The sequence below is a fragment of the Marmota monax genome, unplaced genomic scaffold (genome assembly GCF_021218885.2).
Source record: "Marmota monax isolate L192 unplaced genomic scaffold, Marmota_monax_Labrador192_F-V1.1 WCK01_AAM20220418_F8-fsc00900, whole genome shotgun sequence".
Lineage (NCBI taxonomy): Eukaryota > Metazoa > Chordata > Mammalia > Rodentia > Sciuridae > Marmota > Marmota monax.
The window spans coordinates 38131-58464 of record NW_026693642.1 but is presented as its reverse complement, the minus strand read 5'-3'; the positions used below and the strand labels follow the sequence as shown (position 1 = coordinate 58464).

Here is a 20334-nt window from a genome sequence, read left to right as displayed (position 1 = left end):
ATTTATATTAATGATTTGTTATTGTGGAGATAGCACCAAAATTATATATTTTCTGGGAAAATGGGTGCTTTTGTTTGTTTATGTTTTGAAATATAAAATCAGCCCTGACTAGTTATGGAGTCCCTGTTTTAAACAAACAAATAAATGAAAAATAAATAATATTTCAGTGGATATTTTTTGGTGGTAAATCTGTAAATTGACACTAGTTTCAACCCCTAATAAAAAACAAAACAAAACTCACTAAATGCGAATATTTTTCTGTATTTACTCATTTAAAGGGGTCTTTTCTCCTTTAAAACTATATGAATAAAATTTGGAATCAGGGAGGTCTGAGCTAAATGACTTCTAGTTAAATTAATCTTGAACCTACAAATAAAGTCTTTGAAGAACCACATGTTTTGTTTCTTTAGAGGCCTATTTTCAAGATGTGGGTTTGAATTGTGGACAGTCACTCCTGAGAAAGAAGCCTAGGGAAGGACAAGGGAAGAAGACATGCTTGGTCTCCAGTTGTGTGGCCCAGGTCAGGGGCTGCATTAAATTTACCTCCTAAAGTACTTCATGTTTAGAACTTGCAGTCTTCCTTTTCTATCTTTCACATCTGTGTTTAGCATATTTACCTACTTTACTTCCTTTGCTTCTCACAATAGTCAAATTTAACTCTACATTATATATATATATACCCATATATATCTCCTATATTGAGAGCCTCCCTTCCATTCTTACACTTTTGTAAATTCATGCCATGACTGCATGACCTGCAAGATTGAAAAAGTTTTCTTTTTGAAAAAGGAGCATAAAAAATCTTGGTAATCTAGACTTCAGTTGGGGATGTTTTGGGCTCACTGAACATTGCTGAAGAAATGAAACATGCTTTGTTTACTTTATGTTTAGATGTTCCATTGTCTTTAAGTACTTGAGAAATGCACATCCTTTGTCCCTAACAACTTAGCTAGTCCTGAAAGGATGCAGTAATTAGGGCAGATTCATTCTGTAGAATGCTAAAGAAAGCCTACTGACATATACTTTAGAGCATAAGAGACGTGTAAAGCTAAACAATTGCATAAAACTAATGTATTTTTATGAGTAGACTGACATTGGGCTTTACATTTTATTATATTTTGACTTGTCCACTGGTATCACGGCAGTGATATGTCCTTCTATGTCAATTGAGACTTCATACCAATCTGCTCTTGCACAGATTTAGCCTTATTTGCTTGGCCCAAATCCTCTCAGATTTTCTCTTTAAAGATAAACATTTTCTTGTTTTCATTAAGAACATTGTCAAGAGTTTTCTAAATAACCTTTGGAAACCATCATATTTGATACAGAATCTCTTCTTTATAACTTTTTTCTTGTGCTTCTCTTTGGACAATGAATGTTCTGCCTGTTGTTTACCAGAGGTGTTTGCTTTATTATTGGAGGTCATGAAGCCGACTGCAACCTGTAGGCTTTCTTTTTATTTTGCTTCCAGTTCCCAGACACAAACCACAAAAGTTCCATGAATTTTCAGTTAAGGAAACAACAATCATATGATTGAAATGTCTGAAAATTATGAAATAGATCTCAAAACAAATTATAAATAACAAGGGAAATTGAAGAATGTTTAAGACTCACAAATGTAATTCTTGTTTATTTTTTATGTTTAAATGTGATTATCTCTATAGTGTCTTTTTAAAAAGGCTCAATCCCCATAGATTTATAACTTTTTTAAAAACCAAATTTATTATTTTACACGAAAATTTATCCATTTTTATGTATAGAAAGTTACAATTTTATGTATGTGCCCATAAAATAAATATCATTTCATTGACTTGATTATGTCTTCTTAACATGTGTCTATGACTCTTCTTATTTATAATAACTCTTGCTCTGAAAATTGTTTTAATTTATTTTGAACTTAATGTTTATCCTCCCCACCCCACCCCAGAATTACAGGACAAATAAACTTTGGTAAATATCAGGTTGTACCATTTAGTGTATATTTCAGAAAATGTCAAAAGATAAATACTATTATTAGTATCAGATTATTTTGGTTGTTATGAATCAATATGTGAAAAACTCTTAAGAGTAATATGTGTAAATTTGAAATGGTAAAAAAGGATTGACATTGCTGCTTGTTATTTTAATAACATTTATAAATCCCATAATATATTTTAAACTCACAGTCTTCAATGAATGTTCCCCTTAGTTCTATCTAAAAGTTTCTTATATCATTGTTATTGAAACAAATTGTCAGATACAAATATGAGCACAATGCAGGAGAGGTTACACTCCATGCAATGGATTCTGTCATCAATGTTGGTATAACTGCCTATAATACTGACAACATTGGTATCAAAACAGTGGTAAAGAAAACTGCAAAACAAATAGGGGGAAAAAACTCCTTGAGGACTATCAGATAACTAACTGATTCTTCTTTGAGAGAAAAGGGAGCAGCAAATACAAGTATGGGAAGAGAGAAGGATGAATAGAAGAGGAAGTAGAAAATAAAGAAGCAAAAAGAAAAAAAAAATAAATGATTGAAATGGTAGGAGTCACCTATACGAAAACCTTACCAGATGGAGAAAATTTTGTTAAATGTGCCTATGTGGAATTCCCTGCAGATTAATCGGTATTTTTAAAATGTACGCAATCCTACAAAGTGACTGTCATACATTTTATGACAAGTATTTCACTTCTAAGGAAAATAATCAGTATTCTTGCCCCCTTTAGAAATATGTTGTTATATTCTCAGTAAATTTATTATTTCCCCAAAATGCTGCCAGAACGTTTTTTTTAAGAGAGAGAGAGAGAGAGAGAGAGAGAATTTTTTAATATTTATTTATTTATTTATTTTTAAAGTTTTTGGCGGACACAACATCTTTGTTTGTATGTGGTGCTGAGGATCGAACCTGGGCTGCACGCATGCCAGGCTAGCCCGCTACCGCTTGAGCCACATCCCCAGCCCCCAAAACGTTTTTGTAGAAAAATATCAAGCTTATAATACATGTGCTAAGCCCCTCATTAAACTGTTGTAAAACTAGTTTGATATCTGTCATCTTTCAGAAAGAAGTTTACTTATCTACATAAAATTTGGTGTTTACTAACCTTAGTTCTATTTATAGTGTGAAAGAATGACTTAATATACTGCCTCCTTTTTGTGCACCAATTGTCGATATTTTTAGACACTTCTCATATTTTCAGTGTGTAAGCTAAATAAAAACTATAATTCTAAACTAAAAGAATACTCAGATAATATTTTAAGTGTTTCAGAAAACAAGAATGAAGTTGATCATGGAAATGAGGTTCTATAAAAATTATTTTGTACCTTATGTGTTGGTTCTGAAATGAGATTTTTTAAAAATTTGAAAGAAATACAAATACATCCGCAAATCTTTTGCACTGAAAATGGTATTTATTAATTAAAAGCCTAGGCATTTTTTTTCAGTATGATTGTTACTGCATTAAAATTTGAAGTGACTATTTTCAGATTAATTGGATAAAAAGTCCCCTAAGAAATAATTTTACCCTGTGTTCTTATGTTTTTCTGAAAGGCTAACACTTTGTAAAAAATTTTAAAAAAGAGAGAGACATTGAATTTACTGATGGCTAATATACTTTTAATTTTGGCTTCAGCCATTGCAATTTATTAAAAAGCCAATAAATTCTTAAAAGGGAAGGTACTATTTGTGATCAAGGCAAATAATATGAAAAATTTAGGCACAGCCCAGGATGTGTAGACACGATAGTTTCCACTTTGGTAGAAGCTAAATTTAACCCACATATACATATAAATAACTAATACCTAATGGCATTTTGTTTTTGCTTACTTATTTTTTAAAAGTCGTATTTTTTATAGATATAGTCTATTGTAATCCTTCCTGAACCTTCATTGGCTAGTTTATTGGACTTTACAAAACAATATCTAAAGAAAGCGCTTTGTGTGTGAATTGGCCTTGAATGTTTTCATTGGGCTTGTTGTTTAGGATTGCAGATTTGTGGAGATTTTCATAAGGCCAAAGGTAATGCACTAGTTGATAAAATAGAAATAAAACTGAATAGGTCAATTAACAAAAACTATGAATAGTCATATGGTCAGTGTGTTCTTTACTTTCCTTATTTATTAATTAGTCTCCTTATTTATTATTTATCTTATTTCAGGAACTAGTGACATTCAGGGATGTGACCATTGATTTCTCTGAAGAGGAATGGGAACGCCTGGAACCTGCTCAGAAGAATTTATACAGAGATGTGATGTTAGAGAACTATAGAAACCTGGTCTTCCTGGGTGAGGATAACTTTCTTTGGGATTTCTAAATAAGTATTAATATTTAATTTTCTTTACTTGAAGAATATTTTTTTTACATCTAAAACCTAGTTTTATTTATTCTTTTTTCAACTTAAATTTTTTTCTAATTAGTTTTATATGAGAGTAAAACACATTTTGACACATCATACATAAATGGAGTATAACTTCTCATCCTTCTGTTTGTACCTGATGTAGAATTACAGCAGTCATGTAATCATATATTCACCTAGGATAAAACTGATTCATTCTACTATCCTTTCTACACCTTTACCCTCTCCTCTTTCTTCAGTCTCCTCCATCTAATCTAAAGTACCTTTGTTTTTCCCTAGCTACCCACTTAATGTGAATTAATTAGCATTTGCATTCTAGAGAAAATATTTGGCCTTTGGTTCTTTGGGATTGGCTTATTTCACTTAGCATAATGTTTCCTAGTTGTATCCTTTTACCAGCAAAGCCATATATCACTCTTATTTTTGGCTGAGTAATATTTCACTGTGTAAATGTACCATTTTTTTTATCCATTCATCTGTTGAAGAGCACCTAGGTTGGTTCCATAATTGAGCTGTTGTGAATTGAGCTCCTATATACATTGATGTGGCTATATCACTATAGAATGCCGATTTTAAGTTCTTTGAGTATAAACTGAGGAGTGGGATAACTGGGTCAAATTGTGTTTTCATTACAAGTTTTATTTTAAGGAATCTCCACATAGCATTCCAGAATGGTTGCACCAATTTGCAGTCCTACTCCCCACATCTTTTCCACATTCATGTTGCTTGTACTCTTAATAGTTTTTATTCTGACAAGTGAGATGAAGTCTAAGTGTAGTTTTGATTTGCATTTCTCTAATTGCTGTGTGAATTCTGCCTTTCCAAGAGCATGGGAGAATGGGAGATCTTTCCATCTTTCATGGTCTTCTTCAATTTCTTTCTTTAGTATTGTGTAGTTTTAATTGTAGGGGTCTTTCACCTCTTTTGTTAGATTGATTCCCAAATATATATATACACACACGCTTTTTTTTTTTTAATTTGAGGGTTCTTGTGAATGTGGGAGTTTTTCTAGTTTCTATTTCAGGTGATTCATCAGTGATGTACAAGAACATGTTTGATTTGTGGGTGTTGATTCTGTATCCTGATGCTTTGCTGAATTCATTTATTAGTTCTAAATTTTCCAGTGATAATTTTTGGGTCTTTTGAAAATAGAAATGTATTGTTAGGAAATAGTGATAGTTTGAGTTATTTTTCTGTTAGTTTCCATTTAATTTATTTCTTTTGTCTTAAGTTCTCTGGAAGGGTTTTCAAGGATGATGTTAAATAAAAGTGGTGAAAGAGGGCATCCTTGTCTTGTTCCAGTTCTTAAGAGAATTCGTTCATTTTTTTTCACCATTTAGAATGATGTTGTCCTTGAGTATAGCATATGTAGCATTTATAATGTTGAAGTATATAACTACTATTCATAGCTTTTTTTTGAACATATGTTGATGCTATATTTTGTGAAATGCTTTTTATGCATTGAGATAATTACGATTCTCGTCTTTAATTTTATTGTTGTGATGTATTATACTTATTGATTTCTTATGTTGAACGAGTCTTGCATCCCTGGAGTGAACTCCACTTATTTTAATTATGTTTTTGTTTGTGATTTGCCATGATTTTATTGAGAAGTTTTTCATCTATGTTCATCAAGAATATTGGTCTGCAGTTTTCTTTCCTTTATGTGTCTTTGTCTGCTTTTTGTTATCAGGATGAGCTTCATGAGATGAGTTTGGACGGTTCTCTTTTTTCTTGTTTTCATGAAATGATTTGAGGACTGTTGGTGTTAATTCTTTGAATTTCTGCTAGAATTTGGCTTAGAATCCACTTGGTTTGTAGAAGTTGGCTGATAATCCAGTTGGTCCTTGGCTTTTTTTTTTTTTTTGATAGCACCTTCTATCTTATTAGTTGAAATTGATGTGTTTAAATTGTATGTGTCCTCCTGATGCAGTTTGGTTCCGTCATATGTCTCTAAAAATTTGTCGACCTCTTCAAGATTTTATATTTTATTGTATTATAATTTTTTAAAGTAGTTTCTGATTATCATCTGTGTTTCAGTAGTGTCCATCATGATATTTCCTTTTTCATCACAAATTTTAGTACTTTGACTTGTTCTCTTTCTCTTAATTAGTGTGGCTGTGTTTATCTATTTTATTTATTTTTTCAAAACATTTTTTTGTTTTAATTTATTATATGACAGCAGAATGCATTACAATTCTATAACACGTATAGAGCTCAAAATTTCATATCTCTGGTTGTACACAAAGGAGAGTCACATCATTCATGTCTCCATAGATGTACTCAGGGTAATGATGTCTATCTCATTTCACTGTTTTTCCTACCCCTACGCCCCTCCCTTTCCTTCCCTCTTCTTTGCCCTATCTAGACTTCATCTAATCCTCTTCTCCACCACAGCATTATGAATTAGCATCCTTAAATTAGAGCAAACATTTGGCATTTGTTTTTTAGGATTGGCTAACTTCACTTAGCATTATATTCTCCAACTCCATTCATTTATCTGCAAATGCTGTGATTTTATTCTCTCTTATTGCTGAGTAATATTTTATTTGGTATATATACTACATTTTCTTTATCCATTCATCAACCAAGAGACAACTAGGTTATTTCCACACTGTAGTTATTGTGAATCTTGCTGCTATAAACATTGATATGGATGTGTCCCTGTAGTATGCTGTTTTTAAGTCCTTTGGATATAGACCAAGGAGTGGGAAACCTTGGTCAAATGTTGGTTCTATTCCCAGTTTTCCAAGGAGTCTCCATACTGCATTCCGTATTGGCTGCACCAATTTGCAGTCCCACCAGCAATGCATGAGTGTGCCTTTTTCCCCACATCGTCATCAACTTGTTTTTTGCCCTTGATTTCTTCTGCTATGCATTGGTTGCATTGGTTGTTCAATGTTAGATTAGCTTCAGTTTTTTGTTTTGTTTTGTTTTGTTTGTTTGTTTTACTTTATCATTGATTTCTAATTGTTTTTTCCATTATGATCTGTTAGAATGCAGGGTATATTCTCTATTTTTTTTTAAATTTTCATAGAATTTTTTGTGGCCTAATATATCTTCTATTTGGTGTTGGGGTTGTTGTTCAGTGGTAGATTGCTTGTTTAGCATGTGTGAGGCACTGGCTTAAAATGTTAAGCACCACTTATAAATAAAATGGATAATCTAAAAATTGAAAAAAAAATCTATACAGTCTATTTTAGAGATGCAACCATGTGCTGCTAAGAAGAAAGTGTAATCACTTGTTAATGAATGAAATACTCAATATATTTCTTTTAAATCTAAATTGTTGATTGTACTTTTTAGTTTTTTGTATTATTCTTTGGAGGATATGTCCTCTGGTGACAGAGATCTGCTAAAATTACCCAGTATTATTATGCTATGGTCTATTTGATTCTTGAAATTGAGAAGGGTTTGTCTGGTGTGTGTAGATGCTCCATAAATATTAACAAGTGTTATGTCTTGCCGATGTATTATTTGTTTATACAGTATGAGATGTATTTCTTAGTCTCTCCTGATTAATTTTGGCTTGAAGTTAACTTTATCTGTTATGAGGACAGAAACTCCTGCCTGTGTAGGAAATCCATGTGAGTGATATATTCTTTTTCATCCCTTTGCTTTTATTCTGTGGATGTCTTTGCTTATGAGGGGAATCTCTTGGAGACAGCATATCGTTTGATCTTCATTTTTAATCCATTCTGCCAGTGTATGTCTTTTAATTGATGACTTTAGTCCGCTTACATTCAAGGTTATGATTTAGATATGATATGTATTCTCAGCCACTTGGGTTTATTTCTGGTTTTTAAGTTGAAATAATTTCTCCTTTGATTGATTACTCCTGTAGCATAATTCCTCCCATTGCTGATTTTTGGTTTGTTTTTCATTTTATCTTCATGGAATATTTTGTTGAGAATGTTGTGTAGTGCAGGCTTTTGAGTTGTGAATTTTTTTTTAACTTTTGTTTATCATGGAAGTTTTTTATTTTATCATCTGATCTGAAGCTTAATTTTTCTGGATATAGTATTCTTCATTGAAAACCATTTTTTCCCCTAAGAATGTGGTATTAATATCCTAGGACCTCTTATCTTTGATGTCTGGCTTGAAGTCAACTGAGATCCCAATTTCCCCCCACTCCATATGTAATCTGATATTTTTTTCTCCCAGCCCTTAAAATTCTATCCTTATTCTGTAAGTCATTTTCATTATAATGTCTTGGTGTGGGCCTATTCTAATTATATGCATTTAGTGTCCTGTAAACCTCTTCTATATGATCTTCCATTTCATTCTTTAGGGTTGGGAAATTTTCTGATATTATTTTATTGAAAAATTTGTGTATTCTTTTGGTTTAGATCTCTGCTCTTTCATTTATTTCAATAAATCTCCAAACTTCCGCTTTTCATGTCATCCCATATGTTTTGGATGTTCTGATCATGGTTTCTTAACATCTTCTCTGCATAGTTAGCTTCATTTACAAGATTATGTATTTTGTCTCATTGCCTGATTTTATGTCTTCCAAGTGGTCTAGTCTTTTGCTGATTCTTCTATTGAGTTTTTATTTGATTTATTGATTTCTTCACTTTGAGGATTTCTACTGTTTTTTATTATTATTTTTCTTTCAGAATCTCTGCCTTTTGAAGTGATCTGGAGTGTTGTCTTGAGCATAATGCTCCAACCTCTGGATTGCTGGAGTGCAAGAGGTAATATAATTGTCAGAATTCCTGGAGGCAGTGTTTAGGTTGAAGTAGGCTCCAGACTCTTCACTGAACCCCATTGTTTTGGAGATTTTAAATAAGCACACTTCCAGAGTCCAAGACTTACTGGTCCAGGCTGAAAGACTATACCCCAAGGATTTCACTTGGATTCCCTTTTTGTGTTGGGGAGCCAACTGTGAGTCCCATACCTCACATGGAGACCCTACAGTTCCTGGTCTTGGATTCAGACTCCAATTTCTTCCCCCTTGTTCTTCCAAATTCCTTACCAGAAGCATCTCTCTCACTAGTATTGTAAGGAGCCAGATTGGAGAGGGAGGTGTCTGGAGGCTGAACATGACCAGTAGTCTGTTAAGAGACTACCTCTCTCCATGTTTGATTTTTGTCCTGGTCATGTAAGAACACTATATGTCATTCAGTGTGCGTTTATTTATTGGGCCTGTATTTCAGGCCAAACTTGGATTTATTAGGCATTGGTTCTGTCTGCTGCTAGCCTCTTTGCTGTGGCTGCAGAATGTTTCCTTATGATGTCCTCTGCATGCTTCTTGGAGGGATGGTAGCTACTCTTCCTCAGCAGGATATTGGATACTACATCTTTCAGGTTTGTTGGACAATGTCGTTGATATCTAAATGCTGTTTCCAGGTATGCTTTGGGTCTCCCAAGAATCCATACAGGCTTCTTTAATTCCCTTATCCCTCCATTGTGCTCATGGTGGAACAAAGCTGGCTGGTGTTTCAAGCCTGGCTGTGGCAGCAGCTATGTTGCCTGGGATTTTTTTTTTTTTTTAATTTTTTAAAATATCCAACCTCCAACTCTCCAAGTCACTCCTCACTTTTTTTTTTTAAACCCATCTTGGAAAAACTGTGTGTCTGCTTTTTTGTTTTCCCACCACAGAGCAGCCAGGAAGGCAACCTCTCTATTCTGCCATCTTGAAAACCTCTCCCACAATAATGCCTTTTATTTGTTATTTTTAGTTATGCAAAAAAGTAAAAAACATTTGATCCTTTATACAAGCATGGAATACATCTTATTCTAATTGGGAAACCAATCTTGTGGATGTACACAATGTTGAAATTCACCATGTTGTATTTATATATGTATATATGAATGTAATCAGATTCATTCTCCTTTATTTCTATCCTACTTTGTGTGTGTGTGTGTGTGTATGTGTGTGTGCATGCAGGATGGGATTGAACTCAGGGCCTTGTGTATGCAAGAAAAGCACTCTACCAACTGAGCTGTATCCCCAGCCCTCTGTCTTCTTTTCTTCATTCTTTGTCTAATCCAATAAACTTCTATTTTTCCCCTCCCCACCCTCCCTTGTTATGGGTTAGCATGCACATATCAGAGAACATTCAATCTTTATTTTTTTAATTGGCTCTTTAATGTAGATGATGGTCTCCAGATGCATCCACTTACAAGCAAATGTCACAAAATTATTCTTCTTTATGGCCAATTTATATTTCATTGTATATATATATATATATTACAGTTTCTTCATTTATTCATCTTTCATTGGACATCTAGGTTGGCTCTGTAGCTTAGCTATTTTGAATTGTGTTGCTATAAATATTGGTGTGTCTGTGTCAATGTGATAGCTGATTTTTAACTCCTTTGTATATATATCACATAGTGATATAACCAGGTTAAATTCCATTCCAAGTTTTTTTGGTTTTTGTTTTTTTTTTTTTGCAGAATCTCTATACTACTTTCTAGAGTGGTTGCACCAATGTGCCAACAAAATTGGAACAAAACTGCAAAATTTTGAAAGCTACCTTTAAAATGCTTTATGCTACACATTAGAACAAATTCATCAATATATAGATAATAAAAATTCATGTAATTCCATCTACTTGGAATTCTGATGCAGGAGGATTGCAAATTAAAGGCTATCCTTAATAACTTAGGTTTCAATTCTTGCTTTTTAGGAAAAAAATGGCATTTTTTTTTGTGCAGACAAGAAAATGTTTTATCTTTTGTATAGTGTTTGAAATTTTAATTGTGATCAAAACCACAAATAAATCTTGCTATTTCCAACATCTCAAATATATTTAGTTCAAATTGTTATATAATATGTCTTTAGAAATTTTACATCTCAAAAAAAATGAAATCTCATAAAAACAAGGTTTATTTATATTCCTCCATCTCAAACACTATTCTCCATTTTGTTAAGTTTAGCTATCTTATTTATACTAGTAGAACAGTTCAGTGTTTTTCTTTTAAAAAATTATTTATTTACTTTTTGTTTTAAGTGGACACAATATCTTTATTTCATTTTTATGTGGTGCTGAAGACTGGACCCTGTGCCTCGTGCATGCTTGGTGAGCACTCTATCACTGAGCCACAACCCCAGATCCACGTCAGTAGCTTCTAGTGACTTATTTCTTTTATCAAAGTCTGCTTTATGGTTTTCCTTATTATAGCTCTTACAAAATTTCCTACCTTTTTGGACTTGAAAAATATTCTGTAGTTTATATATTTTAAATTTTCTTATTTACTTATTTCAAGGAATATTTTGTTTGCTTTGACATGATGTCTCTTTTGAATAATATTTTAACAATTGCAAGTGTCTTAATTTGCCATAAACTTTGAGTTTACTACCATACTCACTTAGAATTCTATATGCCTAGTGGTCTTATTGCCAGTATTAACTATTGAATATTGTAGTTTTTAAGTCAGAACATTGTTCCAATTTGGTTGTGTTTTGAATATTTTTGAGTTATTCATAACAATTTGTAGAATATCTTTTTTCTCTTTTTGGGAAAAATAACATTTGGAGTTTAATAGATATTGCATGAAGTTCCAGAAAACTTTGAGGAGTAGAAATATCTTTTAATTTTGCCCTTCAATTCATGAAAAAGAGCAAATCAACTAATTATGAAATATTTATGCATTTTCTAACATCACTTTCACTTTTTAAAAAATATTTTTTTACTTTTAGTTGGACACAATATTTATTTCTATGTCGTGCTGAGGATCTAACCCAGTGCCTCACAGGTGCAAGGTGGGTGCTCTACCACTGAGCTACAACCCCAGTCCCTCTTTCACTTTTGATTTTAATTTTATTCCATAATATGTAGGAAATGTTAATATTTTCATATATATTAACTTTTTATAACCTGAGTTGTTCTATCCAGTATAATATTTCATTTGCTATTGAGAACATTACTTTTGTAAATGTAATTTGTTCAAAATAGTTTTTCTGAGTCTTTCTTTTTTTTTTTTTCTGTTTGGTGACTGCCGTTTTGTTTGACTTTACAGGAAGCTAGATGTTGTATCTCCTAGTACTACAATGTTATTTCATACTACAATGTTATTTCCTATTTTGTTATCCAGTTTTTTCAATATTTGCTTTCTATATTTGGGAAGTACGATGTGAGTTACAAGTGTTCATACTGTTATTGTAGTAATGGAGGGGGAAAAAGTTTTCATTTTTAAGTTTAATTAATGTACTTTGGTAATGGGGATTGAGGCCAAGGGTGCTGAACCACTGCTCCAAATCTCTGGTCCTTTTTATATTTTATTTTGAGACATGATTTCCCTAACTTGCTTGGGGCCTTTCTAAGTTGGTGAGGCTGGTTTGAGCTTCCTTAAGCAGCTTCCTTAGCTGCTGGGTTTTCAGGTGTGTGCTAGAGCACCTAGCTACTTTCATCGTCATATAATTTTCTAGTCTACCTGTCACAGTTTCTTTATTAAAAATCTGTTTTGCCCCATGTAACTGTTATTTCAAACTATGTTTTGCATATTGTAATTTTCTTATTCCACTTTTCTTTTGGTTAATGTTGTATGCAATATTCTCATATTCTTTTGCATTTTATTTGTGTTCTTACACTTAAAGCATTTTATACACTACATACAATAGTATTTTTTAGATTAAATTCTATTAGTCAAGTTTTGTGATTTGATTGGTGTTTTATAATACTGCAGGTACAATCTAACAAATTTCCAAAAGTGAAGAATTACTCCTTTCAGAGTTTCTTTATTTCTTATAATTGTTTATTCTACTTTTCTTAATCAGTTAATTTGTGGTTCATTGATTTTCAGACTGACATGCTTTGATTTCTTTCCCATATCCCTTTGCATATTGTATGGCTATTTGTTTTGTAACTCACATAAGATTTTATAAAGATTACATTATGGGGCTGGGGTTATGGCTCAATGTTAGAGTGCTTGCCTCACATGTGTGAGGTACTGGGTTCAATTCTCAGCACTGCATATAAATAAATGAATAAAATAAAGGTCTGTTAACACTAAAAATAATTTTTAAAAATTACATTAAATTTACACTGTATTTTGAGCTAATAATAAATTAAATTTGATGTATTATAAAATTTTGTTTTGTTCATATATACTTTCACAATTTTGATAATTTTACAGTTATTTTAATGTTGCATATACATTAACAAGTTTATATTGATTTTTATGCTTTTGTCTTTCAAATTGTATTGCCAGATTAAGTGTTTTGTCTTTGAAAGTGATGTTTTTTCCCCAAGAGAACTTTAAAATTTCATGTAATTTGTGTTGCTGTACAGATTTATTTTTCATTATAATGGATTATTTTAGTAGTTTTAGAGGACAGATCTAGTGGTGATGCTCTTTGGAGGCATTTATATATGTTAAAAGTGTTTATTTTTCTTCGCTATTTAGAGATCAAATATTGTCAAACGGGTAAAAGGAAAAAAAATGCCAACCAAGAACATATATTCAGAAATCCATTCTGTATTGTAAATCTTCCTAAGGAATTGCATAATAATTATGTAGAAATATGTTTCCAGGCTTTACATCTTTTTTTTTTTTTTTGTGACCTCAAGTATTTCTCTTTTTGAATTTTATGGAGGTACTAGAGATTGAACCCTGGGGTACTTAACCACTGAGCAACATATCCAAAACTTTTTTTTTTTTTTTAATTGTTTAGTCAGGTTCTCACTTAGTTGTTCTTGATCAGTTGCTGAGGCTGGCTTTGAACTTGTGATTCTCCTGCATCAATCTACCAAATCATTGGTTTTGCATAGGCATGTACCACCCTGCCCAGCTCTTTGTGAATTTTTAGTCTTTGATGAAAACCTGCTTTGAGTGTTTTCATGCCCCCCCCCCCCAACAATTGGAGATAATTGGACTTCTTAGGTTTTGATTTTGGGTTTATACCTCATGTTTATAAAAAAAATACCTTTTTTTTTTGACATGATTTCATGAACTTGGGGCTTACCTCAAACTTATGAAGCTCCTGGCTCAGTCTCCCAACTTGCTGGGATTATAGCTGTGCACATTAACCCTTGATCTTAAAGTATAAAATTCTTTAAATATAAAATTTTATATTTTTGAAATATAAAATTTCTGCTTGAATCAATAATTTTTCTCTGATTTTTGTTCAGTTTTCTGTATTCTGGTTTAGCTCACTAAACTTATTTTAAATTTTTATTTTCTATACTTCAGGTAATTCATAACTCTCAGTTTTCTAATGTTTAATTCCTGCTGCTTTAGTTTGTTACATTGGTTAAGCCTTGTTTTCATTTATGTGTGTGTGTGTGTGGTGTATTATTTTTAATTGGTTTGTCCATTTGAAAATCAGCCAATGATGGATTTTATAGTCATTTTGGTAAATAGTTTGAATGTTATTAAAAAATAGACAAGAGTGATGCATACTGTCAATCCCAGCTAATTTAGAAGCCATACAAGTGTTTCAAGTTTGGGACAAGTTACAACAATTTAGTGACTAACAAGTTTAAAAGGGCTTGTTTCATAACTTAGTGGTACAGTATCCTTGGGCTTAATCTCAAGAACCATATATAATAAAAGTTAAAAGTAGATGTTTATGTGAACTCGAAATGCAAATCTTAATTATGTGTCCACAGGAGATTAATCAACATGTTCAAGCGATATCTCCACTGTTTATTGCAAGCATCATTTACAATAGTAAAGTTATGGACTCACCCTATGTGCCCATTGATGATTGAATGAGAAAAATATGGAATTGTTCTTATTAGTTGTAAAAAAAATCTTGTCATTTATTGTGAAATAAAACAGATCAAAAAATTCATTTGCAGGAGCATCTGAGTTTGGAACCAACTCAGATGAGTAAATTGATGTTCCCAGGCACTGTGTTTGGTGTAGTGTTGTTCTACATCTGCAGTATTTTATTTTAAGGGGCATAAGAAGGTTGAGAGTTCTGTTGGACCACATGAGTGTAGTGAATGTATTGTGCTGTATTCCTGATAAATGCTAATAGAATGAACAAGTGTTTTCTAAGCACAAAATGATTATTATAAGAAATAATACAGGTTTTCATTCACTGGAGATATATATATATATATATATATATATATATATATACTCAAAAATACCATGATATAACTAGTAATACATAAAGTTTAATTTGTCAATGAAATAAGTCAATAAATAACAAAAATTTTAAAAATCCAAAGCAAGTCATTTACCTTGATCGTCATGTGTTGGGTGTCATCTGTGTAATACAGATATAGGCTATGCCATGTTTTTAATTGTCTCTCAAACTTGTTTTTCTTGTGAATCTTCTCAAGACATGTATTTTTCCAATTAAAAATTTTGTCCATATATAGTTTTAAAGAGTCCATAGACCTCTGTTGAATATATTTTATTTTCATTTAAATATCTATTTTCTCCAGGACCCTTGTCGTGAAAGATAGAAACCAATTTTTAGAGAGTCCCCAAGAAAGTCACATATGTTTGCATTTATTTTACATTTCCCTTTTTTCACTGAGAGAAGAGAGTAGGTAGATTTTTTCCCTAATTGTACAGTGCTATATTACAAAGAAGGAAAGACTATGTTTGACAAGTAACACAGTATCCCTCCCTAGGGAGGGAAATTATATTACACTCCTTAGTAATGGACTCATCTTGTTTACCATTTTTGGGAAGCCATCCATGGACGGTGCTAGAACTAAAACATTGGTGAAGCCATTAGGCAGTGAAGTCTGGGGGTGGGGTGTGGTATGGTGTAAAATTTTTCTTGTTTCAACAGGGCCTTAGAGCCACCAAAACAGTGGGGAAAATTTATTGGGATTCAAATTATACCCTATTTTGGGGCAGTTAGATCCACGTAATCCAAACCAAAATATAAGAATTCGTATTTCTTTTCTTTTTAAAACATTAAAAGGGTTAAAATCCACTTGCTTCATGCATGGCCTAAGCTCACCTTTTACATTACATTTTTTGTTATAAATGCTTCATGTACCTTAATTCTCAAAGAAATCCTGTAGGATGGGTGCAACATTATCCACATTTCACAGAAGTGTAAACTCTTACCCAGGCTCACATTGAGGCAAGTGATAGATTCAAAATTCCAACATAGTCTGTCTGGAAGTTCAGTGTTTTTCAAGAGATCATTTTAAAATGAATTTGCCTTTTATTATATTCACACTTATACTCTTGATGCTTCACAGTTTTATGTTTCCATTGTTTGACTTAGGTGGCTACTTTTCAACTAACAATATTACCCTTTTCCTTTAATATTTGTTATTTGAAGAAACACCTCATTTTAATCTGGTTGAACCTGTTCTTGACTTAAGGGCATTGAATTTTCAAATCTGAGACTTATTAGTTTACCAATTTCTTATGTCAATGCAATTACTATTATTTCAGTAATTAGTAACCTATAAAAGTAGATGCCATATCCACTTTTGTGATCAAGCAGCAGTACTAAGGAAAGCCCACAAACAATCCAGTCTTTTTTCATGGGAAGAACCTGTTGAGTTAGATTTTTCTCATGCATTATGATAGGTTGATGCCAAATGCTCCTTCCCTCTATACTCATCAGTGCCAGCACCATAGATTGAAACCTCATCAGAAGGTAAACATACGGCTGCAGAGGAAGCCGCACACAGGAGACAAATACACCATCTTGCCTGCACAATAGCCCTTGTTAGACAACTGAATCTAACTAGGGGATTCCTTTAATTCTCCCCAAGTTATGTGTCTACTTGCTTTTTGCAACTTTACAAGAAACTATGCCTGGTCATCTCCCAGGATTGTACAATGGTTGTATGTACATGGTGACCAATACAAATAATAATGGTGACCAGACTAAATGCAGTTACCATAAAGCTACAGCCTGACTCTTAGTAATCAGGACTCAATGCTGAATGGTTAAGGTACCTTGCTTTTACGACCTTAATGGTGGATGAGTGCCATGCATGGCACAGTTTATAAACCATTTCTCTCTATGTAACGAGAATGTTTATGTGTGGGAAGAGATGACAACACATGGTATAACTCATAAGTTTGTGATGACATGCGCCAAAGGCCATCAACAACTGTTGGTTCTGAAAATATGACTCATACTTCTGCTTGTGTTATAAATGGTTTTAATAATTTCTCACTGACCGCACTGATTATAGAAAATAATACCCTAGGTTACTGAGACAAACACATGACAACCATCACATGACAGATGGGCTGGACAGCATTTTGTCACATGTATTCACTGTCGAGCATAGGTGATCACTGTAAGTTCTCCAGAGCCACTAAGGGTGGCTGAGAGAACAAACTGCTAGCAAGGGGGTGAGACTATATAGTATCATTAAAGCAAGTTTCTAAAAATTGGTTTGGGATAATTAATCGGGCTTTCTGGAAGAAAGATGAATCATTTTATACTACAGATTGATAAGTTTTAAAAACTACATTATGAAACTATTTAATACAAAATACTATAACATCAATTGCATACAGTTTAAGCACATTTATGTACATTATCATATAAACTAGTTATTTACAATGTAATTTCATACAAACTACTATGTCTCCTATATACTTTACACAATGTTGTGTGCACATACATACACTATGTGTACTAGCTAATAATGTACGATATATTATACCAATATATACAAAATTTTTGACTATCAAGACAAAAAGCATCAAAATATTAGAAAATTGAATATACAAACCTCTTATTCCATGATAAGAGATTGGGCCAGGAAAAACAACGTTTTCACATTTTAAAGTCAATTTAACACACATGTTCAGTTCCAGCATTCATTATTCACTTCTGAATAGATACAGTAAAAATAAAAGCATCCCCCTTTCCATGCCTTAGTAGTGTTTTTCTCAAGACTAATTTTTTTTTGTTTTAAAATGAATATGGTAAAACATTACCATACTCTTCACATATGCATGACTTTTCTCACATTTGAATAATTCCATGTTTTTTTAAAAAAAAGAAAACTGAAAAATTGAAAGCATTATCAGATTTCTTAAAGTTATCAGGTTTTTCTCTAATGAAAGTCATTTAGTTTGTTTGAATAAAATTGGAAAACTTGAATTCTATTCCACACTATTTACATAGAGACTTCCTGCATGAGTTTTTTTTTTAAATGTAAATAAAGAGGTATAGGTTGAATATAAAGTGTCCCCGAAAGGCTCAGGTGCTGGGAATTCGACCCACAGCCAATGGTGCTGTGCAAGGAGACAACAACTTTAGGAGGAAAGGTCTAAATTGACAAAATTTGGAGATTCCTGTTTGAATTAAGATGAATTTCCTTCTGCTGTGAGAAAAAAACTCTAAAAGGCTACAATCCTCTAACTGATAGGTAACACAAAGGATAATAGTGGAAATCACCCACTCCTCAGTTGTCTGTACATATGAACATTTCTTTTGTTTTATTTCACTTTGTTGTCCCTTCCCTCTCTACTAAGCAGAGAAGGTGGGTAATTGAGATATAACCTTGGAAGGTGTATTCTTTAACACACTGCTTACACTGATAAGGCTTTCCTCTAGGATGAATTTATAGATTTGTTGTTGTTGTTTTGTTTGGGGGACCAGAGGTTGAACTCAGGGGTGCTGAACCACTGAGCCACATCTCCAACCCTTTTTTTCCCGATTTTATTTAGGGACAGGGTCTCACTAAATTGCTGAAGCTGTCTTTGAAATTGTGATCCTCCTTTCTTAGCCTCACAAACATCTGGGATTATAGGCATGCATGACTGCACCTGGCTTGATCATGGTTTTGAGTGGAATTTTAATAAGCCAAGGCTTTACGACATTGTTTCCATTCATAGTGCTTCTTTCAAATATGAATTTTTTTCATGTTTTCTAATGGAGCTAGAATAACTAAAAGCTTTTCCATATTGTTTACTTTATAGGGATTGTCTTTAGTATAAGATTTTTATGAATGTAAATAAAACTGTAATAAGTGAAGGCTTTACTGCATTGAATATATCCATAAAGATTCTCTCCAGTGAGATCATGAGATCATGTTTTTGAAAGTCCTTGAAAAATTGAACTCTTCCCTATGTAACATTCATTTCTAAATGAATTACCATTATGCCTTACCTTGTCTATGATCATGTGAGAGAAGTTCTTGTGACTTCTATCCACACTCTTATCTTTCATATGGCTTCTTGCCAGAGTAAGTTACAATGTGCCTATTGAGTAATAGATGGCAAGAAGACTTTTTCATAAATACTGTATTCACATGTATTTTTCTTTTTAAGTTTCAGGTTTAAACACTATATATAATATAATATAATATAATATAATATAATATAATATAATATAATATAATATAATATAATATAATATAATATAATATAATATAAATATATATATATAATATAATATATTATAATATATATAATATATATAATGTGTGAGTGTGTTGTGTGTGTGTGTGTGTGTGTGTACTGGAGACTGAACCTAATGCCTTGTTAATGTGAGTCAAGCACTCTACCAACTGAGCTATATCCCCAGTCCAACACAATATCATTTTTATTTTAAAAGTGCCTCAATCATGATTTCTGAGAAAATGACAGTTTTATTGTTTTTTTTTAATGTTTTTGTATTAATAGAATTTTACTTACATTATTACCAATATAAGGGGAAGTGTATATGTCATTTCTAAATTGTTTGAAAGGAAATGCACTGATTAGTTGACTGACTGCTTCCCAATAGTTACAAAAAAAGTGGTATCCATTAATACACTTTCTTAGTAGTGTTTGCGAATCTACTGTATTTAAAATACTAAACATCTATATTACATTGAAGTATATCTTTCTGGTTATATATTAAAAAAAAACTTCTAGAAGTAAATATTTCAAATTGTGCTTATTTGGTTTGTTTGCTCGTTTCTAATATTATCTGGTGTGCTAAGATTTTCTCAAGGAAAACTGCCTCTTGCAAGTACAAATTACTTTAGATTTTTCAAAAGATATTGTTCAGATCATTAATGTTTGGATCCTCTGATTTCCTAAACCGAAAAACCAAGAGAATCATTATGAATTATTAAAAATTATAAAAAATATGGGATTTGATGC

The 20334-nt window shown here is 32.3% G+C and overlaps 1 protein-coding gene across 1 annotated transcript in view; it reads left to right on the top strand.

Moving 5' to 3' along the window:
- Positions 1–20334, top strand: part of LOC131424754 (zinc finger protein 260-like) — a 100497-nt gene that overhangs the window by 60208 nt on the left and 19955 nt on the right. The window contains exon 2 of the mRNA XM_058584079.1: positions 4141–4267. Coding sequence (XP_058440062.1) covers positions 4141–4267 — 127 coding nt within the window. The remainder of the gene's footprint in view (positions 1–4140; positions 4268–20334) is intronic.